Genomic DNA, 25,790 nt, shown 5'->3' with positions numbered 1-25,790 from the left:
CCCCAGTGACAGATATGCTTTTACAAGAGTGCTCAATTTACACTGGTAATGCCCCAGCTGGACATGAGACATGCATTATTTAAGGGACAAAGCCTGGGGAGTGTACTGTCAGGATGGATTGTTATGAGGTTTGTCCCAGTGAAGGATTTTGTATACGTTGTTATTCATCTTTATATTTCAAACTTAGCAATACGAATAACAACAGAGTGTATGTGGATGTACTGTATCAGTGGCCATAGCTGAGCTCAAGACAACTCGGTTTCATACGCTGCACCTTTGAGGCACATGCATGACTTAGATAAAGAATAGGGATCCAGAACCTTGCATCACCAGGTTTCTGATCTCTGGATCCTAAAGGCTGACTAAGGGCTGGCTGGCTATGGGCTTTAATTTTCAGAACAGTTTGCATTGGGGTAATGGACAGGAGGAGGCTCAAAAGGCACAGTTTTTCTGGTAAGAGTGTGGTTCAGTAGCATTTATTGGCTGTGACTCCTTCAGACCCATTTTGTAACCTTGGCCTCGGTTCTTTATGTTGATCAACCTTGAACCAGATATGGAACTCCAGATTCCAAGAACTAACTTATATTTCTTTTCACTTCTGTCGTATTCCTTCCTTTTTCAGTCCACGGCTGCTGCTGCTGCTGCTGCTTCTTGGATCACAACATGTACCAACCTCTTCCACAATGCTGACATCTTCTGCTCCTACCTGTTTTTCACTTACCGTTCCTCTTCTCTCTTTCTTCTCCCTGTTTCCTTTCACTGCTCCCCTTTCCTCTTCACTGTGTTTGTCATTTCTCCATTTATGCCTCTTGTTGCTGTCCTCTTCCTCCCTCCATCTTTCTTCTGGTGTCTTGGGCAACACTTGCAGTAGAGATTAAAGTGATCAAGGACCTACCGTGGCCCCCTCCTGTTGGCCAACTCAACACCAGCCCTCCCCTGGTGGAGGAACTGGAGTCTCCCTCCCAGACAGCTCAGCCCTCGCCAGGACAGACAAGCTGTGACCAGCACCACCATGGTGGGTGTTGGTGTTCACATTGTCCACCATCTTTCCCATTAGTCTCCCCCGTCTGTCTTTCCATACGTCCATCCAGTTCATCTTTACATTTGTCCATCCATCCATCTGCCCAGCCTTCCATCCATCTATTTATCCAACCATTTTCTTGAGTGTGGCCGTTTGTTTCTCTTCTCTGTTTTTTTATCCAGCTGATTTCATTAATGTGCAGTCTCTCTCTTGATCAGTACCTTACACTGTATGTTTGTATTATGTTAAACCAGTCTCTTACGTTTGCTGCTCAGTGATGACCTACTAAGAATCTGGATCTTTTAGAGGCACTGGATAATATGACTTTAGGTAGTATCTCAGTAATTGCTGCTTTTCCATCTGGATTACATGTGGCAGAAAATCACTAATTCTTGTGCAGGTTTTAGGGCTGAAGGCTCATTAGTTTTAATTGTACTGAACTGCCTTCTGCATGCGTAATTGCTATTTGCTGTGACCCCCATTTCCTCTTGTCAACATGCTCATAACCATCCCAGATGTCCCTCTGGCCCGTTGTTCTCTACAAGTGCCTTACATGAATTGAAAAATCTAAGTCATCTGAAGAAATTTCACTACTTGACTCTCTTCACATTGGGTTTATTCCTATTTACCATCTTATTAAACACAATGGCCAAGTAATTCATGTTACATTATCAAGCAGTAGAGCTCTAAGTTGATTTGTGTGTGAGAGACCTTTCCACAGACTCACACCCTGACTGCTGTAATTACCCAGGGAACTGAGGGATGTATAGCAGAACTAATGTCAGGAATGGGATTTCCCCTGGCAGAGTGGGAAGACTTAGAGTGAGGCCGTGTAAGAGGACACCGCTGTGTGCTGTAGGCGAGGACGAGGCAAGGAGTTGATTTATGTCCATAAATCCATGGGAAAGGTTTTGCTTCCATCTGCGATATCGGTGGGTTTAAAATTGGCGTCCAGCTGTAATGTGATCCTCTCTCTGTCTGAGCCAGTATGGCCCCACTCTAGATCTTGAGGGTCAGAGGCCACTGTGGCAGACATGAGGGGGAGATGATGACCTCCATGACCTCTGTGAATACAGTTACAATGGAGTCGCTTGACCTCAACATACAAGCCGACCCTCAGTCACACACCGAGACATTAGTCTTCATTTATGAAGCCTGTTGTTTGCTCTAAAACGAGATCCATTTGAGCTCAAGGAAATCTGCGTTATTCATTCAATGTCATTAGCACATTTTAAATGTGGATTAGCAGGACAGATATTACATCTGCATAGATAGTAAATTGAGGGCACTTTTGTCTGAGTTTAATAAGGCGCACTCTGCCTTTGTTTAATTGTAGCCTCTTCAACAGTAAGAAGACTGAAAACCAAAGTAATTAAGAAATATCCAGATTTAAATAGATTCACCTGCTGGCACTGGACATTCCTTTGTCTTGGAAAACCTAATTAGCAGGTCATTTTGTGAATTTTAGAAAAGAAGAAAGCTAATATTTATAGATGGTGGGAGTATAAACCTCTAGGTTCTAAAACTATTTTATTAAAAGCTGTCAAAAAAATCATTATTTAAGTGCCTGATGCACATAATTAATATGAACATAAAAGTATGTCATTCTTTATAAATCTACCGGTTCCTGTGGCATCATCTCAAGCTGAGCACTATTTTCAGTGCGCTGTGCATTCTAATGAGATGCAGATCTGTTAATCATTTCACTCGTCCTAGCTGGAAAACTTAATTTTCATCTCACAATACAGCGGTCGATGGTACACCTCACCCCTCAGACTAGTCATCCTTCTTGATAGGAGTACCATTAGTAAATGAGAATTAATTAGCCAGTTTAATTAGAGGAATTTGTGCAGAGTATTCAGGATGTTCAGAAGCCTCAGTGGTGAATGCTGTTCTTTTGTGTTTCTCCTGCTATATGTTTTGAATATTGAATTTAAAGTTTACTAATTTATTTTATGCTCTTTATTATTTTTTATTTTGTGGTGTTATTGCCCACTGTAAGTCTCTGTCTGTGTGTGTTCTCATGGCATTATTTCGTCTTGTACTGTACTCTGCTGCGTTACATTGCAGCAGTTGACTGTATATGCTGTGGATTAGTTGCAGTGTAGTCATGAAAATTTAAACTTCTGTTTCTATCCGTCTTACCAGTGAGCTGACCCTTTCACAAACATAAACTCTCTCTCCTTACTCTCCTGAGGAGGGAGATGTTTTTTTTTACTCACTTTGTTAAGGACACCGTTTGTCTGAAGTGGGCAGACCTTTCAGCCATCAGTCACCATCTGACTGACACTTCAATCTCACACACAGATACCATTTGCTCTACAACACTGATAACATCCACACAAATGCCCCTGCACATTTATGTGCATCTCTCTTGTGTGTCAATATGTAGAGGAGTGTGTGTGTTCCCTTGAATATATGTGCACACTCCTGTCTCTCTTAAGCTGCCTCTCAGGGCTTTTGTTCTCCTGTGGGCCAAACCTCTTGTCAATCTCCTGTCGGCTGTGTCTTGGACTGTGTGCCCCAGAGAATAAAAGGGGAATGAGTCTGGTTCCCTCCCATTGATATTCAGCCCTTAAAACATAATTCTACAACAGTTTGAAGCTGCTGCTGGTGCAATCAAAGCAATGTGTCTATTCACACTTGAGCCCATAAAATAATGCTTTTGTTTGACTAGGAGACTCTCTCCTAAAGGTAATGTTCTTTTTGTAGAACTACGCACTCTGCCTTTAGAAAAGTCTCAGCTCTGACAGAAAAGGTTGACAGGGTGAGCTCCACTGAGAATACCCATTGAACCTTTTCCACGTGGCAGAGGGAAAAAATGGGTTTAATCAAGGTCAAATAAAGCACTGATTGTGTTGGATCTGGCCAGGAGGAAGAATTCGTGTGGGTGCTGGGAGAGTGGAGGAAATGTGATGTGCTGAGGTCAGGGGGATGGTTGAGCATGCTTTAGATACACTGAGAGATGGAGTGTGTGGGGAAAACCAAGATAGCAACATTTATCCTTATGCCACAAGAGCAAATACATTTTCCAGCCGCAAATGTTTCGATTACTGGCGAACCGAAACAGAAAAACTCCATGATGTTCCAATATACTGCATATGGATAAGTTGAACAGTTTTGAAAAAGACACAATAACAACAGTAGGACTGAATTTGGACCATCACAAACCTGTCTCTCTCTTTTCTTTTGTGAAAGTATTCCTCTGCGGTCCATGTTTTTCTCCTCCCCGATGTATACAAATGCAGAATAAAAGGTACAGGGCGTTTTAGAAAGACACAACAAAAGAGAAGGTAAACGAGCAGAAAGGAGGATGACAATCTAAACAGGGAGAGAGAGGAGGAGATTAAAAGTGAAGGAGGTAGAGAGAGCAATTGGCTGCATCTTCATGTTGTGATCCGTCAGCGTTGACAGGGATGAACGGAGAAAACATGCGTCTCCCTTGTCCCCCTTGGTCAGTTTCCATGGAAACGCAATTTCTCACCCTTACACATATACTGTATGTTCATCTTCATTGCACCGTGTTCCCAGCAGTCAGCATGTGTTTGAGATGGGCTGCATGGAAAAAGTCATGAACTAATAACTCATTACATGCAACACAGAAGCATCATTGTGACTGTCTATAGTTTAAACATCCTCCCCTAAAGAAATGAAACTAGCTCTCATAGTCTTCAACGGGTCTGAGGTTAGAGCCACAATTTACCCAGCTGTCATGCAAGAGTACAATTTGGCTGTCATTTTGAAACTCAGCTGTTGCCCTATAAGGAAAAGAAGTGCAGAGGCCAAGATAACAACAGTAGCTAGAGTCATTTGAAATAATCATTTCCATGAGTTTATGTTTAGGGAAACACATCAGGAGGAGGTGAAGGGGAGCCCCTTGTGGTTGGAGCTGAAACGACAGCTTTTCGTCTCAACATCCTGCTGATGGATCAAATTCCATCACAGGCAGTGTCAAGGAGAAGTACTCACTTAGTCTGTTTGACTTTTAAACTATTTTTCAAAATAAGACATTTTAAAATGTTGCTGGGCAATTATTTTCCCCATTTCTTTCACATTTAATAAACAACTAAATTAACATATTGAAAAACTAATACTCTCAAAGCACACCTCCCACTTTTACTCTTATTAATCTTTCTCAAATGCTCAAAGCACAGTTACTGATGTCTAACATTAGTGCGTGTTGTTTCACTGAGAGGATCTACAGAAGGTCATATGTTTTCTTATTTAGCCCCACTTAGGGCTGTCCACAAGCTCAGTGAAATTTGTTGACATGGTGTTGTAGCTAAAAATTGATTGATTGACACTGACAGGCATCTCCCACTCAGTGTGGTGCAGGAACACTTGACAAGCTCACAAACTGTTAAGTGTAATGCAATCCTCTGACTGGAATGCAGGGCATGGACAGTTTGTAGACCCGTCTCAATCGACGTGTTGTGAAGTTCACAGCGCCTGTCTGTACAGTAGCTGCTATGTTCAGCCTGGTAATTAAGCACTAGACACAAGGCTGACCATTGGTGACAGAGAAGCTGGTGAGAAAGACACAATTCAGTGGCTTTGAGCTTCACACTCCATTAACTCCTTCCATCAAGGGTCCAGCTTTGATGTGTTGATCTTAAACCTTTAAGCAGCCACCAATCTCCAGCCAAAACTTGTCACACGGCTGATGTAGGAAACTGGTCATCCGTTATTGCTAGAGAAGCATGTCAGTGGCTCTAAATAATTCTTTCCAACACCAAGAGTGCTGTGACATCAATTATAGTGATGGATGACTGAAGGGAAAATGGCTAAAACATACAAGCACACACACATAGATGACCACACACCTACTCCTGCCTCAAGCCCTTCAGTTTTTGAGCCTCCATAACTCTCCACCAGAGGTGAGAATAAAGTATTATCTTCTCCTTTGTTGTCGTTTCAGTTTAATTTAGTTAGTTAATGAATGCTTTTTCTTTGTGCTTTGAGTTTGGCCAGTGACCTCTGCAGGTTGTGTCATGAGTGCAGGTCACCTCCAGCCCACACATACATCACTTCCATGTGAGCTTGCCAAGTGAGCTTGTCATGTCCACAGTTGACCGTGAGAGTTTGGAAAAGCCAGTTTAATGTTTAACTTCCAGTATGTGTGTGGGTTTAGCGCGTGGGTCTATGTGCGTGTATTTGTGCAAATGAATTTTCCAAGTGTGTTTGTTTGCGTGACCATGCACATTTGCTTGTGTGCTCAAACACGACATGGTCACACACGCTGGAGTGTATGTGACTGTGTTCTCAGCCACATGGTTGTTTGAGTGGTTTAGAGGAAGTTTGTATGTGTGTGTATTTTCTCTCACTGGATTGTGTACACAGTGAGCAGGGATTGATTTATGCCTCCTCCACTGTGTGTACATGTCCTTCACTCAGATGACTTACACAGAGTGACACTGTGTGTGTGTGTGTGTGTGTGTGTGTGTGTGTGTGTGTGTGTGTGTGTGTGTGTGTGTGTGTGTGTGTTAAAGCACAACCTTGATTTTGGTTCTCACACACTGCTCCAAGATAGAAACATTTAACAGATCTGTGACCTAACTTTTACAAATGACTTCCTTCTGTCAAGTACACCAGCTTTTTCAAGAGGCCTTAACGATAAAGTCAAGCTGAGGTTTATGTATAAAATGAGTTTGTTGTATGTCTTTGTGTCTTTTATGAAACATTTAGTGGAAAATCTTTCAATGCTTATATTTTCTTTTATTACAGTCCAATTTGACGGCGTAGACAAATCTCGAATGTCACCTACAAAGGAGGGGAAAACTCGTCCGCTGCAGCGACACTCCAGTGGCTGTCTGGTCAACACCAAAATGGCTTCAGTGGACCACTGCAGCTCCTCTATAGGCGAGCGTATTGACCCAACCATGCCCTTGGAAAACCAGTTGTGAGTCGCTTTTTTTGAGTTGTTTTCTCAAGTCTGGAATTGTTAAATGACCATATTTCAAATATGTGTATGACTTTGGCCCTTCTGTTCATTTTGGATTTCTTTTGCGGTTTTGATTATTTTCTGCTCATTCTAAACATATTCATCATATTTTGCCGTCCATTCATCTTCCTTTTTCTTATCATTCGATATAGCTGGTACCACGGAGCGATCGGCAGAACAGATGCAGAGTCGCTGCTCCGGCTGTGTAAGGAGGCCAGCTACCTTGTGAGAAACAGTGAGACCAGCAAGAACGACTACTCCCTTTCCCTTAAGTAAGAACTGCACGGCCTTTTTAATAATAGCTAAATGGTATTTACAAGTGCACATGACAGCTGGGGGAAAAACTGTGTCAAATGAAATGTCTGTTAATTACAGAACAAAGAAAAAAGCATGTGATAGTAGCTGCACGTGCTTAGTGCTGCAATACACACAGTGGACCAGTCTAACATCTTGCTCCATCTCAGGTCCTTGTATACCTGTTTCCCAGAAGTCTGCTGACTCTGCCTGTTTTGAATGATAATTTTCACCTTTCAGACCTCTGTCTCCCACCTACATCCTGCCCGTCGTTTGTCCTCTACCTCTCTGTGGTAACCCCTCTGGTGCTGTTGGCTCCTTGATTTGCTAATGTTCCCACAACTCGGTTAACGATGCCCTTCTTCAGGGTGACCCCTGATCCCTGCCACCTCCAGCACAGGAGCAGGAGGTTACTTCAGCTTAAAGGCCCGCAGTGTGGTCATGGCACATTGAACAGAAATTTGTGGCTGTTGTGGGTTTGGTTTAATAATTTTCCTTCCAGGCATCAGAACCAGGAGCCAGTGCAGCAGTATTAAAATGTACAAATGTGTCGCTGTCTGAAAACGTGTCAATTGTGGAATTGAGCTATCAGCTGTTAGTCACTGTTGTCCAATGATCTTTTCACATATACTAGCAAGCTCTGCCATATGACATTAAAAAAAATCTTCACAACTCTGTGATGACCTTCAAATGGGATTAAGCTGTAATATGCTGAGAGACATGATTAGCCTTTGTTATTACAGCAAAGCCCATCTAGCTCGAGGCTTGTATATCTTGGCAGGAAAATGTAATGCTGCTCACTGCTCCACTTCTCCTCATGCTACTGCCCGTCTGACTTCTCATCTCAGTGAACGATCATCTGCTTAGGCTTGTGTGACTGCTTCTTTTTCTGCTTTACTGACAGACAAAAGGCTTGTGACCTCCTAATTGCTGGGGCTGCAAATCCTACTTGCTTTGACTGACTACAAACAGTAGTTCATATGACTGGTTGTGCACTAAATGTCAAAAACACAAATGTTGTCACACTCCACGCACAGTGAGTATGACACTCAAGCAGGCAAAACTAAATATACTATTGTATCACATCTAAACAAGCATAAAAGAACAATACAATACATGTACAGTCTAGCATAGCATTTACCCTCAGGGCAATACAGACGTTTCAAAAAAGGGGGATAAAGCAATGCAAAATAATGGAATATGAAGTTGCTGGGAAGGATTAAAAAGGATATCAATGTAATAAAGAGCGCTGACTAGGAATACAATTTTTAGTACTAGTAAAATATCTCAGAACAGCCAAAAGGTTTATAAGTGCACATTTCTTCACTGAAGCAATGAAATGGCAGCTATAACCAAAAAAATGGTTCAGACCCACACAAAAGTAGCACAGTATTCATCCACACATAACTAAAAGCCAGCTACAGTATACACTATAGAATCTACATAAGTAAATGAACGAGACCCAAAACGTTTTGTAAAGCTACATAGAATAAAGCATGATGATCTGGTTTTAAAAAGAAGTCTAATGGAGGATACAACTCCTCAAATAAATTATTTTTGTATTCATGTACAGTATGATTTTTTTTAAGAATGACCTGCTGATACTGCTGACGCTTGTGCCTGAATATTTGAACTGATTGAATAAGACAGGAGCAGGAGCGAGGAATTTCATCTCAGATCAAAGTTTTATTAGATTTTTTTTTTACGTGTTTAAATGTTTTAACCTTCTCCTTTACTAATGACCTGACTAACATTCATGTAGTTCCACTAATTCACATCCCACCGCTGTCTAGTCTACCCTCAGTAATGAGCTGCACTATTAGAGCAGATGATAGGGGAGTATAGTAAAGTGTCTCACTAATGGGCGACTTGGATGGTAAAGTGGAAGGAAGCTTTACTTTAACCGTTCCATCTTCCTACCACATGCTTGCCTCCCTGACCTAAAGGCCTATGGTTTGGAGAAACAAAATGCAAGTTGTGAGATGACTCCTGTAAAACCCATAATAGCTGTCAGACAGAGGTAGAAGAGAAAAAAAACATGCAGAGATGATTGTTATTGTCAGCACAACAGGGCAGTGTAAATTCTGTGACTCAGTGGCAGCAGCAGCATAGCGTGGCACAGCCTTTTTACCTGCAGAGTTAAGATGGCTGGAGTTTTCTCTGTCTTTTTCTTGTATTGCAATCTTACCCTGAGCTCAACCCAGTGCTGCCAGTGCCTGAATTCAACCATTAAACTCAAAAACACTGGAGTCACAAAACTGGATGTTGTACTGCAAGACTGCATAATTTAGTTTAAAACAGAACAGGATGTTGTAACTGGCAGACAAAATATGTTGCCCATGTACATGTAATTAAATTAAATTAATATGTTAATTATAAGTGTATTTGCAGCTTTATGGTAATTGTTAACATATGGTCATTACAGTATGACAACAAAAACATAATTGGGTTGCAGTCAGCGGATCTTATCCTCACTGAGCTGTGGTAGGAGCTGCATGACGGTATTGTATGTTACAAGTGCGCATTAAGCTAGTCCAAGTTTTTTAGGTGTTTTATGAAGCATAGGGTGAAATCTTTTTAGATTATGTCAACAAAAATGACAATGAATGGCTAAAAACTGATTCTCTGATATAAGCAAAGTCTGAAGGACACACATGATAATCAATTAAAGATCATTATTTGTAACTTTGTTAAACTCGCGTATGTTTTCATGGAAAACAGGATATTTCTGAGGGAACTCAAACTTTTCAACTGTAGTTTATAGGAACAAATTGCTTGAAATTTACTGCATTTGCCAGCTCAATCTCTGACAGGGAAAGCACCTGCAGGAGCAAAAAGAATTTACATAGAAAATGTGTGTCGGAGGCTTCTGCTGCTTCACATCTGAGTGAGCCAGCTCCTGGGTGTCACAGAACCTCACATCTTGTGCCCTTGGCGTCAGTTAGATCAAGCCTGGAAAATAATCTGTGGGCTGATTTGAGGGTATGACAGGTGGCATTACTGAAGACAGAGGTGACTCTGAGTTCAGCCTGCTTTCACAAGCCTGTCTCCCCTGCTGCTGCTGAAAATGAGTGGAAACCCAAGGTGAAGATCTGCCATGTCTGAGGATGCTGAAAAATGTATAAGGCCACGAGGTGGCACACATGTGTATTGCATTATTAATAAATACAGACGTTGCCAGACCACCAGCCTCAGGAGTACCCTGGCCGGACGGGAGGCATTCTCTGTCTGCTGTGTCTTTTTAACCTCTTTTTTTCTGTTTTTCTTTCTGTCACCTGCCCCTAACCCCGCTCTCTTTCCTTTCCTCTCTGTGGAGAGAAACCCTTTTAAGGGGGTTGAATGGTATTAAACCTTGCATAAGTCTGTCAGAGCACAGTCATCCTGTGTCTCACCTCACAAGAGCGCTCTGCACAGGGTGTTTTCATTGCCTGCACAGAAGAAAATGTTAGCGAAAGAAGAAAATCTATCCAACAGAATCGGTTTGATGCCAGAGCACAGACAGGTGGAAACTAAATAGTCAATTGAAAAGACAACCAAAAGGTTTTTGCATCTGCAGTTCTTCTATGACACTACTAAGACACAGAATGCTTTTATGGTCTTTTGTTTTTATATGGCTAGTCGTAAAAGACCTGATTTCTTTCCTTGTGTGATACAGAGGTGACAGATTGTGTAGAACACGCTACTGACTTAGACTTTCTACAGATTAATTATGCAATATAAGCAAAGAATGAAATAGCAAATATTTGTCAGTGTATTTTCTTGGTCCATCAACCAGGTTGAAACGAGGCTCTGTGTCTCAAACTGAAATAACGAACGCACAGGATATCTGATGCCCAGTAACGCTTAAAAAGGTCATCGCTTCTGCCAAGGATCATTATCCTTTGGCAGATGACTTTGCCTTTTTCTGGTGCCATAGATTAATAACACTGAGCATCATTCATGAAGCAATCCAATATGTTAAAGGTGGAGATAAGCGGTGATTGCTGTCAGGCTGTTTCTGCACTGAACTGACTACAGGGCTCAAATCACAGTCACAGACCTCAATAAACAGGACAGCAGACCTCCCCAGTGAGATTAATCCTGATTAGACAGTAGAAGCCAGTGACATGATAACAGTACAAAGGCCTGTCTTCTCAAAAATAGCCCTATATCCATTTTATCAGCAGCCTTGCTGCAATGCTCTGTTGTCCTGTTTTCTGTCTCTGCAGGACTGTAACACGATAAGCAGCCCCGAACGCCGACTGGGAAATCAGTTGGGAATCTAAAATTTATGCTATTGATGTGTTTGCCTTTTTAAGTGTGGCTCTTTGTAACCTAACACCTGTCTCCCAGCGCGCCGCACGAAGATTCATCAAATGCACTTTGCAGGGAAGATCTTTTTAGAATGTGCACTCCTGGTAACCCTTGCAGAATGCTTTAATTGTAGAGACCCATCGCACGGGAATTTAGTCTGTCTCTCCTTAAATCATGATGAACTTGTTAATGACATGCTCAGATATCGAGGCCAGAGGCACAGTAATGGAGAAATTTGATAGCTGTGTTTACTTTAGCCTGCAGCTTCCTAACTCAGCTCGCCTGTAAAAAAAAAAAAAAAAAAAATGACGTTATCGTTGGAAAATTTAGAAATATTCTGCGTCATCAACCATAATCGGTGCACAAGATTCCTCAGCTCCATATATTTATTCATACCTCTATAATCATCATCATCATCATTATCGTCATTACAGTAATCTAAACAAAGATTAGTATCATCTGTTGAAACAAAGCAAAACCAAAAATCTGAGTATCGGTCACAGATGTCCCTACATTGAACCCTGTACCTTATTCGCTTTTCTTCCATCTCAGTTTTATCTCTGTGTCAGTTTCTGTCTGAGCATTAGGCAGAGAACTCATCCACCGGCTTTACACACATAATTATGAGATAAGTAAAGAATGACCTTAGATTTGAGGTGCCTGAAGCACACTCCGTGCTCCTGTTTGCCGCAGATAATGGGCATATACATATTTACAGCTGGAAATATTCAGTCACATCAAAAACATGAATTTGGTGCTAGTTGCCTCATTTGTATGTCTGATTATTCATCAACCCTCACGATAATCCGAGTTACAAACAGACATTGCGTGGAAAAATGAGGTGCTTGGCATGTGAGAAGAGTTGCAGACGTCATCAACACTTCTGACCAACCTGTTTTTCTTATGAAAACCAAAATGCGTGTTTATGTCTATCACCGGCAGAATAATTTTCCCACATCCTGGTTTTGCTGATATAAAGTAAATAATATCTTCTCTAATTAACGCCTTGTGCACACATATCTTCCACGTGCACACTTCTTGCGAAAGTCCTATTCCACAACATGTTTGGGCACAAACAGAATGTAAAATGTAGATAACACCGGCTGTAATGCTTTTGTTTTTTTGTTTTTTTTGGCCTTGTTGCAATTCAACACTTGTATTACTGTTGGTTGTTAGCACTTCAGCAACACGGATTACATTTCAGATTTTGAGGGGGAAAACATATAAAGTAATAATAGGGGCTTTAGTGAGCCGTAAAGAGCCTGTGCACATTATGTTGATGACATGTCATAATGCCCACTTGCAGCAAGTGAGTGCATAGTGCCAGGACCTACAGCATTCATAACTTGCTGGAAACATTAGTTGCTGATTAAAAAAGCTATTATGTTAATGTAACAACAAATGATCAAAATAGTATGTTTGCAGGAGGATATAGGGACCATTAGTATTGTATCAGTTCCTTGTTCAACATTACTGTTGCATCACTTAACAACTCCAAAAAAGTACTTTTCTTCTCTAAGGGTTAAGATTACTGGCAAGCTGTAAAATGTATTGATCGAAAGCGCCTAGAAACGCACAGGGAGCTTTTAATTTGCTTTGCATTTATTGCTGTAGCTTAAGTGATTTATCCTGGGAGTTCATTAGCCTCATCTTTATGCTCTGGATGTGAAACCCAGCACCTTAAGCAACCTGCCTTTTAGTGTCCTCCCCAGACAACTCCAAAGTGATCAGAGGTAATCCAGCTTTCAGAACATTGTCACGTACTGTAGGGAGCAACGACTGCAGAAGAAAATGCTAAAGTGGCTGGAAGGGGCATGTGTACATGTTGCCATAGTCTTAGTTCACAGCTTGAACTGCGACTCGTGTTTATTCCATGTGGTATCATCGGCAGAGAAAGGCCACATGCAGCCGTCAGATCACAAATTTATTTCCACGCATCTGAAAATAGAAATGATCACATCAGACAACATGATGTATAATGTTTCTCGTTTTTTGTCTTTGTCGGTCCCCAGGAGCAGCCAGGGCTTCATGCACATGAAGCTGTCACGGACAAAGGAGAACAAGTACATCCTGGGCCAGAACAGCGGCCCTTTTGACAGCGTGCCCGAAATCATCCATTTCTACTCCAGTCGCAAGCTGCCCATCAAAGGCGCTGAACACATGTCCCTGCTCTACCCTGTAGCCATTAGGACACTATAGTGCTCTGGGTCATCTGTAGGCGCCAGCGCATACAGTACTCACTGGACCACCGGTGGCTCTACTCTTCCTGTCCTTCTGGACAAAGCCCTGTAGGCTCATGGGAAGATGAACCCTCCCGAACTGCTGATCCTGACTCACCTCACTGGCAGATTGATTCCAGACCTGTTTTGAAGGCCTACTGCACACTATCTCATCTAAACAGACTAAATGTTGCAGAAGTCTTTTATTATTTTATTTTATTTTTATTTATGACAGACACCCGCATCATCACATCACAGACTGACTATCTGATGAACTGATTCTGATCCTTGAGCTGACCTTCCTTAGCACTTAACACTTAAAGAAAACAAAAGAAAGGTACAACATTGAAACACTTGCATCGTCACTGGGATGTACCTTTTATCATAACATGTGTTTTCATTTTCCTAAGAGTGCACATCATGACAAGTTGGCCTGATATTCTTATTTGGTTAGGCTCTATCGATGCTGTAATTGTTTGTAAGGGGACCTGAAGATTGTAAGATTGGTGTAAGAGAAGCGACATTTATGAGGCATGTTGAGGGAAATAGTCCACTTGGGCCCCATACAGTGGCCAGGATATTGAATAAACTGGTCCGTATGAATGGTGTGTCCCCAGTCACACGGAGACAACAGGCCTGTGAGCTGTGCAGGCTGATCTCTCTATCTTGTCATTGTGCATGCTGTCTGCTATCCATCACTAAGTGGCTGTATCATACGAAAGACAGTGGAAGTACCATAGTGGTGAGACAGACAGGAAAGCATGATGGATGGGTCAACCCATCCGATACAGTACAATTGGCCGAGGCCAGAGACCAGAGCCTGTCTAAATGGACCAAATTACCCCCCCCACTACCCCTGCTTAGAATGGCTTTGCATCAGGAGAATGAAATATGCCTGCATTGTCTACCTCAGAAAATCAATTTCATTCGCCCATCTACAGATCAATAGGTACAATGGGATTGCAGACATTGATCTGCGCTCCCTTCGACATTCCCAGATCCCTTAAAATTGAATCATCGGTTTTAGGAATATGTCTTTTGTTAATTGAAGATTTTTTTTTTTTTTTTTTTTTTATGAAAACATTTTCTGAGAAAAAAAGAGACCTGATTTTCCAGATCAGCAGTTGTATGTATAGTCACTAATATGATGCTGTGTGATGTCAGTAACAAATATTTGGTTAATGCCTTATAATGCATGAGTCAAATCAGTCCGTTAGATCAGCTGATTACCAATTCTGCTTTTAATGATTGTTCTGTGACTGTAATTTATTCTGGGATAATTATTACACATGTGTTACTCCTTTGTGATCGCCCGTCGGCGCCGTCACCCTCATTGTTCTGTGCCGATGTGATTGCGTTTTTCTTTTTTTTTTCTTTGGGACTACTCCAGGCTCTTTTACTGTGGTGCTTTGCATTTTTGTTTGCTTACAGGTTCTGCTAGATGCACGTTTGCCTCAGTGGCCTGACTTGGGGGACACCAGACAAACAGGATTGTCAAGCCTCACATGAGAGACGATCATACAGTACACTCCCCCCCCCCCAGCCCCCTTTTGAACCAGAGGAGCACCTACCTTCAACTTCAACGTGCTTCAACCTAAAATGTCTCTGTCATTTTACCCTTTATAACTAGATGTGCATACATGGGTGAATGTGAGTATGCATGTGTCCAACACATTCATGTGTACGGTTCTTGTATGCAAATGTGTGCACAGACACACAAAAAAAAAAAATAATACAAGTGTGTGTTGGTACAAACTGCTGACAGTTATTGCTTGAACCACTTTGTTTGTCACAGACTTTTTTTTTCTCCCCTGAACTCAAGAAACCCGTGAGTCAATAATTGGCTTTTCCTCTTGTATTTACTCATTAACCACATTTGATTTGAGCAAACCCTGTGAATGACATGTCTGTCCCGTGGCCTGCTGTCTGCTGGTTATTGAAACAAACCCAATAATACTTCAGCCCACAGCATATAATGTTGCTGACCAATCACAGCAAGAATGTGCAGATTTGCCAACAGTATCCAGACCATGCAGTGAATCTAATAAGAGTGCCTAATGCTCGTATGATCAGTCTGTCTCTTTAGAGTAAACTGTTGTCAGTCTTATGAGTTGCAAAAATCATTTGGCCTGTGGTTTAATGAGCAAATCCAAGTGAAAATGGAAATTCGGGTGGTTTGGTCCAAGCTGAAAATGACTGACACTGGGAATTAGAAGCTGAATTTAGCAAACATGATGAATATACAAACAAAGTCGAACTTATTTTGGCTTCATCTCCGCTGCGCGCTATGCAATTAGACACTGCAGTCACTGAAAGGAAAAGGATTGGAGTGTGTGCCTCCACCAAATGTTCATGACAAATGTGATGGTACAAGATGTCAACAGGGAAGAAGCGTAATCAGCAGAGTGACCTGATTAGCAAAAGTATTTTGCAGAAAGTGGGATATATACAGATGTTTATTTTGTTGCTGCAGTAAATGAGCAGACAGACGTCGCGGTCATCTGATTATTAATGTAAACCAAGTGCGGGTGTCTGTTCGTGTGATGACGCAACCTCTACAGCTTTATTAGGGAAGGTTATGTTGTTGAAGTGGACCTATGTATTTCCTTGAGAGAAGATAACCTAAGAAGAAAATGCAAATTTAAAATAAACTATATATGTGATGAATCTTTTATGTTGCAAATGTTCCCTGTTTAAACCGTAGAGGCTCTTTATTTAGTTACTGCTGCTCATGAGTAGTTCTCTATTATGTATGATGGCCACACTGTCCAGAGAGAGGCCTTAGCTTTGAAGAAAGGGAAGACAGGAGCGATGGAGGGGGATAAAAATAAGGGAGAGACAGAGGAGAGGGTGTTCTGACAGGAGGAGGGATTTACTGCAATCAGCAGATGCACTCTTTACATTCATATATTTCTGCTCTGAAAACCTGAACAAGCCCTTCTCCTCCCTCAGAAGTGTCTTAGAGTGTGTGTTTACACACCGTTGTGCATGCACGAAACAGTGTTTGTGTGGGCGTGAGTGCGTGTGTGTGTACTGGTGTAAGCAGCCATCAGCCATTGACTTGCCCTGTGTGTATCTTGTGTATCACTTTACTGTGGTAAAGTGGCATGTATGAGTTTCCTTTGTGTACATTTTTGTGCCACGTATGTATGCACTAGTATAACATATCTTTGTACAGTCCCTCATGGCCAAATGTATATACTGAATGTATTGTATGGGGACATAGAGGCATCGAGGTTCAAAATAAATAAAATTGGGTTTATGAATGACTGTGTGAGTTCATGTTTTGGCGACAGTTCTTCTTTTCTTTTTGTTTTTACACAAACTCACTAGACTGAGGCGAACATATACTGTAATTATTTGGTAAGAGAAAGGCTCCTTCATGTGTCTTCACCGTCACCGGTTACCATGGTGAAGCCCTTCGATAAATAGTGAAGAGCGACCATTGTTTGAGTCAAGGACAGAATGCTCGAGCTATTATCAAGCCAATGCTGCAGCGCTGGTTCTCTATTGATCCATTTGTCGCACAGTCCTGTGACATTTGTTCGACGTGTCTGTCTAAATCTCGCTCGTCCGTGTTTCTCAGAATTAGATTTCGTCCTTCCTCCTCTGTCTCGTTTTGATAATGGTTTGGAAGAGCATGTTCTGCAGAAATATATTTGTATCAATCATATGATACATTTGCCTCAAGTAACAGACTGAAGTAAGAGGACATCTACGTGGTAATATTCTTTAATAGGTCTCTAAAATGTTTCCTGAGGAGAACCTTTGGAAAATCTGCTAAATATCAACTTATTACTGAAATGTTTTTAAATTATACGTTTTCCTCTTGGCAGTTTTTACATGTTCAGATCACCTGCTAAGTGCTGATATAAAGCTTAAGCCAGCAATGATTTCGAGGACCTGCTGGACCTTTCATTATATCAGCATTGTACATGTTTCTATAAACTCAAATCTATATATTACAGTTTGTCCTTAACAGTGAAAGCAGCATGGAAGCCTGTGTTACGTCTTTAGAAAAGTTCCACACTGGATGTGGACGTTTTCAGACAGTCGGACTCATCACGGCCATGCTTACTTTAGTGAGCCGTCACTCCCTCTGGGTTGTTACTGCTACATGTAAATGAATTCAGTACTTTTGAAGGCAGTTTTGAGCAGTGAAATCCTTAATCCCTTCGCCTAAAATCACATTCAGAACTTTTGCATTGTGACAACAAAACCGTTTTCACGGAGCACTCGTTGGCCACAAGGCAGGCAGAGGCATTCAGGAAGAGCACAGGCAGGGGGTTGAAAGGAAACATTCGCAGCCTCTGAAGTACTTGACAGTTGTCAGAATCTGTAATGCACACACCTCAAGCTCGGCTTGTACTGTTACTAACAGTGAGGACTCGGTCTGTGGAACTGACAGTGAGCTGCTGGCAGCTATACAGGCCCACAGTTAACATTGTTTTACGACTGTGAGTGAAAATGAATCCCTTGCTGCACACCTTTGTGTGTTCTAACTCCGCAAGTCAGTTTCACGTTTTGATTTTCTTTATCTCAGCCAACTCAATCAAAGCCACAAGTTCAGTCAAGACAAGAAGCTGCTATTTTAAGTTTCCATTGGAAGCGTGCCCCGCCCCTCGTGGTTTCTGCCTGAACTTTGCCTCTCCCTGCGCCGCCGTGCTGCTCTCCTCCAAAGACGCTCCATCAAGGTTTTAAAGCACCTGGGATGAAATGCATCAAAGGGGCTTTTGTGGACAAAAAGAGTGCTGAAAAAAGAAGGGGGAGAAGAATAAAACCACGGCTTGAAAGCAATGAATGGGCCACGAGGGGATAAAATGGCCTGGTGTCCATCAGACGCTCATTTCATATTCCGCTCAGTCATGCCAGGCAGAAAGCAATCTCAGGTAACAGACCTTATGTGAATAACATGTGAGGTGCTTCCATTCAGAAAGACAAAGCTGATGGAGGGCATTATACCAACCCTATTCTTTCCCCCTGCTCTGGCACGTCAGAGGATTTCATCTTGAGAGAATAGTGTTGATATTGTTCGGCGCGTCTGTAAAGGCTTGATTAGAGGAGCTTTTACAGCACTTCCAAAGGTCTGGCACTCGTGTTTTCTTTTGGCTTATCATATAGTGCCCATAATGACACAGTGCAGAACCTTGCTCATTACCTGAATCCCAGGTCGCTGTGGGAGTAATTGGGCAGATTCGTGCTGGCTCCAAAGCTCCCCGGCCTCGAGACATTAGGGAGAAGCGTCGTTGAAGTCACTTCCTGTCCGCGCTCAGCCGTGGGGTTTCCCTTCACACTGTGCACCCACCTATGCGTCATTGTGGAAACTTTGGAACAAATGTAAAGGACGCGTACAGAAAGGGAAACAAACGTGCGATTGTGCACAGCTCCTCAAAGCCTCTTCGACCGAGTGCAACAGCGTAGGCGGCCTGTGATGACTGTGACAAAGCCCAGTGAAGAGGGAATATATTGATCTGAGAAATAAGTAAGACTGCAGGTGGGAACCGACAAAGAGAAATAACCGGTTCTCCTCCATTATTTCTGCTCCCTCTGTGCTCTTCAGAGTTGGTGGTTCACTTGAGATAGAATAATAATACATACAAATAAAATTGGAATAACAGTGTTTCGGAGTGGTCCAGTTATACGCTTAGATAGAAAGGGGATGAAAACAGTAGCCAGGTGCAAACTGTACGTGTCCATTCACATGTTGTGCCAAACGTTGTGCAGGTTTGGTTTAAAATGTGTTTCATCATCCATCTCCTTTTTAATTTGTTAGAAATACAATGACACTTTTATTCACGATGGCTTTGTTGCAACTATGACACCGTTTCCCTCAGCACGGTGGAAATTTCTATTTTTTAAAATACCCTTGGAGGCAGTTGGAGGTGGAAATTGCCCGCAGGTGTGTATGCATATAAAATGTTAATGGAGACAGACGGACACAAAGCGCTGTTTGGGTGCTGTGCTCATAAAAGGGCAATCCACTGATTGAACAGTCACATTCACAGATGCAGTAATAAAACTAAGCAGGGCAATTACTGTAGATGGAGAATGGTGGGAGTGGGTGGGGGGCCGCACAGTATGCCCTCCCCTAAAATACCCTGATGGGAGACAACAAGACAAAGCAAATGTAGCCGTCTGTAATAAGGCTGGCGGAAAAATAGGGCTCAGCTAATGGTAAGAATGCAACAACTCAGAGGACGTTAATAAAGCCATCGTCAGAGCAGATAGTCCTCTCTGAAAAATGAAAATACAACAAGCGTCTATCAAACAATGTTCAAAAGAGAGCAGATAAAGGATTTTACATTAATTAAAGAGCAACATGCGATATGAACGCTGGAGTGACCTGTGATGATCAGTCATGTCTGGGTAGAAGTGAACTCCTGCATTGCCATCTAGTGTACGAACAGGGGAGTTGCGAGTAAATGCGGCGTGGCTGCTGGAGCCCACGGTTTGAAAACTGTAAGCCAATAAACAAATAAATAGATGGCTACGCTCGCTTGTACAATTAAAAAGCCAACAAGAAATGAAATCGTCTAACTGCCATCCGGCATTTCAGCAGAGATCAATACAGGATTTCAACTGCCCAGATCAATGCAAAGCATTTACATCCAATGTGACCTGTTAAATATCACAAAGACGAAGTTGATGAGGTCGACATGATTGAATTTATTAGAAATGTAGTTACATCAATACGAGAAAGCTGCCTGTGGCTTTTGTGGTGCTCAACTCACACTGTATGTGTGTTTAAAGGTAAACAAAGTAACAATATGCCTGAAGCCATCATTTCTCATTTCGAGGCAGCGTGACGACGAGCTTTAAGCTGTTTCCTCCTCTATAAAACCTCCTGTCCATAGGTCTGGGCTCAGAGTCCCGGGCCTCCAGCAAAAATGAGCTCCAGGGCAGCTTGGATGTCACCATCTGTGGCCTGCAGCGCCCTCAGCATCAGCTCCTCATCCTGGATCCCCATGTCCCTGAGCTGTTGCATCTGGGACTGCCAGCGGCCCTAGCAAAACAAAAACACATTCGAAGAATCAATTGTGAAGCTGCAGGGTGTACGGTCCACACAAACAGAGCAGTCAGTATTTTGGAAATGATTTCCGAACTCTAAGCACATTTTGTCCCGAGCTGAGTGAGCCAGGTCATAGTCTCACCTGCAGAGCGGTCATGTTCGTGGCTTGCAGAGCCTGCTGTAGAGCCTGGCTGAAGAGGTCGTTACTGACTGGGGTCCCGGCCGGCATGGGCGCTACACCACTGGAGGGGTCCACCTAAAGTCAGAGAAAAACAAAGGACCAAAGATTCATTAGTTCGTCTGCAGGGGCCACAGTTTGTGTAGAGATGTTTTATTTTTTTTTTTTTTTTATATACGTCTCTAAGCGAGTTCAGCATCAGAAGTTTCAAAATATGCAAAACATCTTTTTCAAAAATGTGAATCAGTTTCACCTGGTTTGTGGTTGTGGGAGTGACCGCGCTGCTGTCGGGCGTGCTGGCGAGGGCCAGAGCTGTTGCCAGCTCACTCTGCGTTATCGGTCGAGGACCTGTGGCTCCACTGTGGCTCAGAGACACAGGTCGTATTCCTGCTGGAACCCCTGCCCTGTTGGAGGGTCCTGCTGGGCTCCCCTGTTGCATACAGTCGCAAACACATTAGAACCATTAACACTACTGGGCCTTCCGTTTGTTGAGAAACAAGCAGATCGACTCACCGACTGGAAATCTTCCTCATCGTCAGACATGCCCTCAAACATGAAGCCTCCTGCCAGGAAACAATCAGTCAAATACTAAACCACTGTCAGCTTAAATGGAGTTGTGCCGTTAGTGACTCTCTCCTTCCCGGGGGGCTACATTTCTTGCCTACCTGGCATATCGCTGTAGGAACTGGCGGAGACGTTGCGGGAAGAGCTGGCGCTGGACTGAGCAGGCATGCTGCCTGCCACTGAGTGCAGGACCAGGATGATGGCGTTGACGAGTGCTGGGTGTGAACTGATTAATCTGTAAGACAAACAGAATGTGTACAGACGGCAGTTTAAATGATCTCTATGCGCTAATTTGCTTTTCTTCATATCAGAGTCAGTAGCAAAAACAAGCCGCACTCACACATCCAGCATGTTTGGGTCTGTGAACTGCACAAAGAGATCTTTGTCTTGCAGCACCCCTGAATAGATTAAAGGAAAAACAGTTACTATCTGAACACTCGCATGCTACAATGAGATGCTGTAACTGTGTGGCTGTGAAACTGAGCAGGTCTTACCGAGAGCTATAGGGTCCGACCTGAGCCCCGGTGTAGCCACGATGATCTGATCTAGCGACTCTTTATTTGTTAGCATTTTATACACCTACGTGTGGGGAAAAGAGCAACAGAAGAAATCATAATACAGCACACAAACAATATTTTAACTACCAACAATATATATGTAACAGATCTCTGGTTTATTCTCGTGCTTGATCATGTACCAGTTTGTGTAAAACTGGCCCACTGATATCCAAACTACCTCTTTACCACTAATGCCAACATGCTAGTAGGGTCTGGTAGGTTTATCCTGTGGAAAGCTGCCAATCAATTCAATCTAAAGTCGTCATCTCTGACAAACTCTTTGCTGCCTGTCGTCCTGTTCCCACCAAAATGCAGCTGTGGTGATCCAATCAGCAGTAAAGAGCTGTAAACACAGGTGTGACTATAACAAACGGACGACAGAGGAGAAATCCAGTTACTCAGCGCAGATAGTTTCCAGGTCAAGGACATGTGTGCCCAAACATGTGCAAAATGCAAACATCCCGGTTCCTGCATTCTGCAGTGGAGGTCAGTCTGAATAACTTTCAGTGTGTGTACGACTGGAGAACGTTGCAAACCCTGATGCAGTTTATTGACTTACTGGCATAGACGGGATTCGGACTCCATATTCCCACCCACTCGCTTGTCTAGATTTATTTATAAGTGTAAAGAGCAACAGAGCCGAGTTTCAAATAAAGTACAGAAAATGAAATATGATTACGAAGATTTTATCTGATGCTGGATATGAAATTCATCAGGGTCGAGATGTTTCTGAATACAATATGACAGATCTAGATAAGGCCTGACCATAGGTCCTTCAGTGGTGAAAGAAGTCTGAGAGCTGAGCTCCGTCCTTACGAATGTTGGCAAAAAGATCATCGAACTAAACTGGTTAAAACAACAAATTCAAGTCAACGTGAGTAGACCACAACACCACGTGTGGTGTAATTTACACTCGTCTTATCCACGTATTTATCATGAGCTGTCACTTCGGGCACTGACGTGTGACTTCTTGTGTTTTCTACTCACTGAGTCTCTGTAGGTAGAGTTGAGAGAATGAAGAGCAGCGTTAAACACTCGGAACTCTCTGGCTGCAGTTGCTCTGTTCACGGGTTCTGAAGAACGACAAACAGGAACACACATACGTTCAGGATCAGACTTACAGGACGGATTGAACACAAACTGCTTAAATGGTGCGCACAGGCGCACACACACACACGCAGGCACACACACACACACAGACCTGAATTGCTCTCCGGCTCTGGCCAGGTCTTTTTGAGGATGTGTAAAGTGGATCCTGATTGAATCCCGCAGGCATCAAGTGTTAGGTCATCCTTCAGTTTCCGCCCACAGTGGACCAGCTCTGGTAGAAACATGAACATAAACACAACATTTTAAGGACAGATTACATTTACATTTAGTGATTTAGCAGCCGCTTTTATCCAAAGCGACTTACAGAGCTAGAAGGTACAGGGCAAAGGCAGGATAAGCGTGAGGAGGTCTTCCCTACTGGAGGTAGACCGGTGAACAGCACAAGACAGAACAGAGTAGCGGCACATATACACAGAGAGTTCAAACACTCTAACGGACCGATTAGTTCAGGGTCTGGGATACAGTCTGGGAGCTGGGCTGCTACAAGTTGTTTTAAGGCAGCGACTCTGTATCCTCCTGGTGGAACATCCCCTGGCATCATCTCCGGGAAGTGGAACGTGGACTTGGGCTGATCCACCAGCTTCAGAGACAGGTGCCAGTCTGAAGAAGTCATCTCTACCTTGTTGCACAAAGAGATTACAGTCTTAACACGGTGGCATGGACAATACCTAATATACAAACTAGAAACTGCAGCGTCTGGAGAAGTTGTGGTGCTAAACCGTGCTGCATCGATCAAACTGAGCTTTATAGTTAGAAAGTTGAGAAAATGTTTCTGCGTGAATGAGAAGAGTGTTGTTTTTGTTTTTTTAAAATTGTTTAACATTTTCTTTTGAAGGTTTTTTTGCGGCACAGTTTTACTTTGACAGTTTCTATATCTATGTGCATGTTTGTATGTTACCTAAACCCCTGTGTGTGTGTGTGTGTGTGTGTGTGTGTGTTCACAAACAATATGTTGTGTGTGTGTGAGAATTCCTGCAAATTGATGCATATTTAGTGGTTTATTACCTCGTTTCATCATCTGTGTTTTGATTTGTAGACATTTGTACAATTAGCTTTTGTAACGTACATGTGTGTGAATCGACTGTAAAAACCCAGAAAACACTCTTGTTACACAGCAATCGCTAGTGTAAGTGAAATAAAATAAAATACGACACTTCTTCCTTTATCCATTGGCAACATACTATATAAAATAATAAGCACCGAGGTTTTTATGGTCGTGTTTATATTTTGGGGGTTTGGGTTGAAGGCAAACAAACCTGCTCAAACCCGGTTAGCTTATTAGCGTTTTCTAAAGCTAACCGATTCGCTAATTTAAATTTAAGATATTTACAATACATAACTGGGTTAAAAAAACATTGACAGCGTTTAATGAAACACGACAGACGCCACATAATCGGTATATTTATAAAATAATTGCATACTCACTCTTCTTCTGTTGACATTCAATCCACTTCCTGGTCTTAGTCACGTGGCCTACGTGACGTTTACGTCCACTGGCCAAACGGCGGAGATTTCACCACTCGGCGTCCTCCAGTGTGAAATCACCCACCTCAGCAAGCCTCCAAATCTGTCTTTAATTAGACAGCGTAAGAAAAAAATGCGTTTATCTCATTTAAATCACTTCTCAACGCACATTCATAAACGTCAAAATGAATACAGCCACTGCATTGTACCAGATGTATGAGTAAATATCTATGTGTGTGTAGATACCACAGTGTCCCAGATTGAGTTTCCTGCTGCAGTCTGGATTTTCCAGTGATGTGTTTACTGTTTTGGACAAAGGAGGTTGCAGACAGGAGTTTTATGATTAAGTTCTGCTTATGGCGCATATACTATACCTATATAATATATATACCTCACCAACAGGCCACAGTATGTGAGGCTACACAGCTGTGTGTCAGAGGTGGTGGTTTCCAGCACTGGGGCTCCTCAGGGGACGGTGCTCTCACCGTTCCTTTTCACCCTCTACACATCGGACTTCACGTACGACACCAGCAGTTGTCACCTCCAGAAGTTCTCTGACGACTCGGCCATTGTTGGCTGTGTGTCGGGGGGGGAACGAGCTGGAGTACAGGTCAGTCATTGTGGACTTTGTGGACTGGTGTGAGCGCAACCACTTGTGCTTGAACACCCGTAAGACAAAGGAGATGGTGATTGACTTCAGGAGGAGAACACCACAACACACACCGGTGAGCATCCAGGGTTTGGACATTGAGGTGGTGGACAGTTTTAAGTACCTGGGTGTTCACCTCAACAAGAAACTGGACTGGACTCACAACACCGACGCCCTGTACAAGAAGGGCCAAAGTCGCCTCCACCCTCTGAGGAGACTGAGGTCCTTTGGAGTGTGCAGGCCTCTCTTAAGGACTTTTTATGACTCTGTGGTAGCCTCTGCTATCCACTACGCCGTGGTCTGCTGGGGGGCAGGCAGCACAGGCCGGGACAGACAGAGGCTCAACAAGCTGGTCAGTTCTGTCCTGGGCTGTCCACTGGACTCTGTGGAGGAAGTGAGTGAAAGGAGGATGTTGGCCAAGCTGACATCCATCATGGACAACACCTCTCACCCACTACATCGGACAGTGGAGGCGCTGAGCAGCTCCTTCA

General features: G+C 42.8%; 2 protein-coding genes across 4 annotated transcripts in view; one reads left to right on the top strand and one right to left on the bottom strand.

Annotated features, from left to right (window-relative positions):
• Window positions 1-17,034, top strand: part of LOC113173994 (SH2 domain-containing adapter protein F-like) — a 103,609-nt gene extending 86,575 nt beyond the window's left edge. For both annotated transcript variants that reach the window (XM_026377611.1, XM_026377612.1), the window contains 3 exons: window positions 6,746-6,920; window positions 7,115-7,234; window positions 13,562-17,034. In XM_026377611.1, the coding sequence (XP_026233396.1) occupies window positions 6,746-6,920; window positions 7,115-7,234; window positions 13,562-13,748 (482 nt within the window). In that variant the 3' untranslated portion in view covers window positions 13,749-17,034. The remainder of the gene's footprint in view (window positions 1-6,745; window positions 6,921-7,114; window positions 7,235-13,561) is intronic.
• A 3,380-nt stretch (window positions 17,035-20,414) lies between these two features.
• On the bottom strand, window positions 20,415-24,702 carry LOC113174727 (ubiquitin-like protein 7). 2 transcript variants are annotated; one of them, XM_026378833.1, is made up of 11 exons: window positions 24,612-24,702; window positions 23,625-23,805; window positions 23,278-23,397; window positions 23,064-23,149; window positions 22,014-22,098; window positions 21,860-21,917; window positions 21,621-21,754; window positions 21,469-21,518; window positions 21,209-21,385; window positions 20,920-21,033; window positions 20,415-20,771 (listed from the first exon to the last, which is right to left on the bottom strand). In XM_026378833.1, exons 2-11 carry the CDS (start codon window positions 23,797-23,799, stop codon window positions 20,631-20,633), a joined length of 1,140 nt encoding a protein of 379 aa, XP_026234618.1. In that variant the 5' UTR covers window positions 23,800-23,805; window positions 24,612-24,702; the 3' UTR covers window positions 20,415-20,630. The 2 variants fall into 2 exon arrangements, with proteins under 2 accessions (XP_026234618.1, XP_026234619.1); XM_026378834.1 differs by having other exon boundaries at window positions 24,608-24,661.
• Window positions 24,703-25,790: the final 1,088 nt, after the last annotated feature.

Source organism: Anabas testudineus, chromosome 3 (genome assembly GCF_900324465.2).
Source record: "Anabas testudineus chromosome 3, fAnaTes1.2, whole genome shotgun sequence".
NCBI classification, from domain to species: domain Eukaryota; kingdom Metazoa; phylum Chordata; class Actinopteri; order Anabantiformes; family Anabantidae; genus Anabas; species Anabas testudineus.
This window is presented reverse-complemented; position numbering and strand designations above follow the sequence as displayed.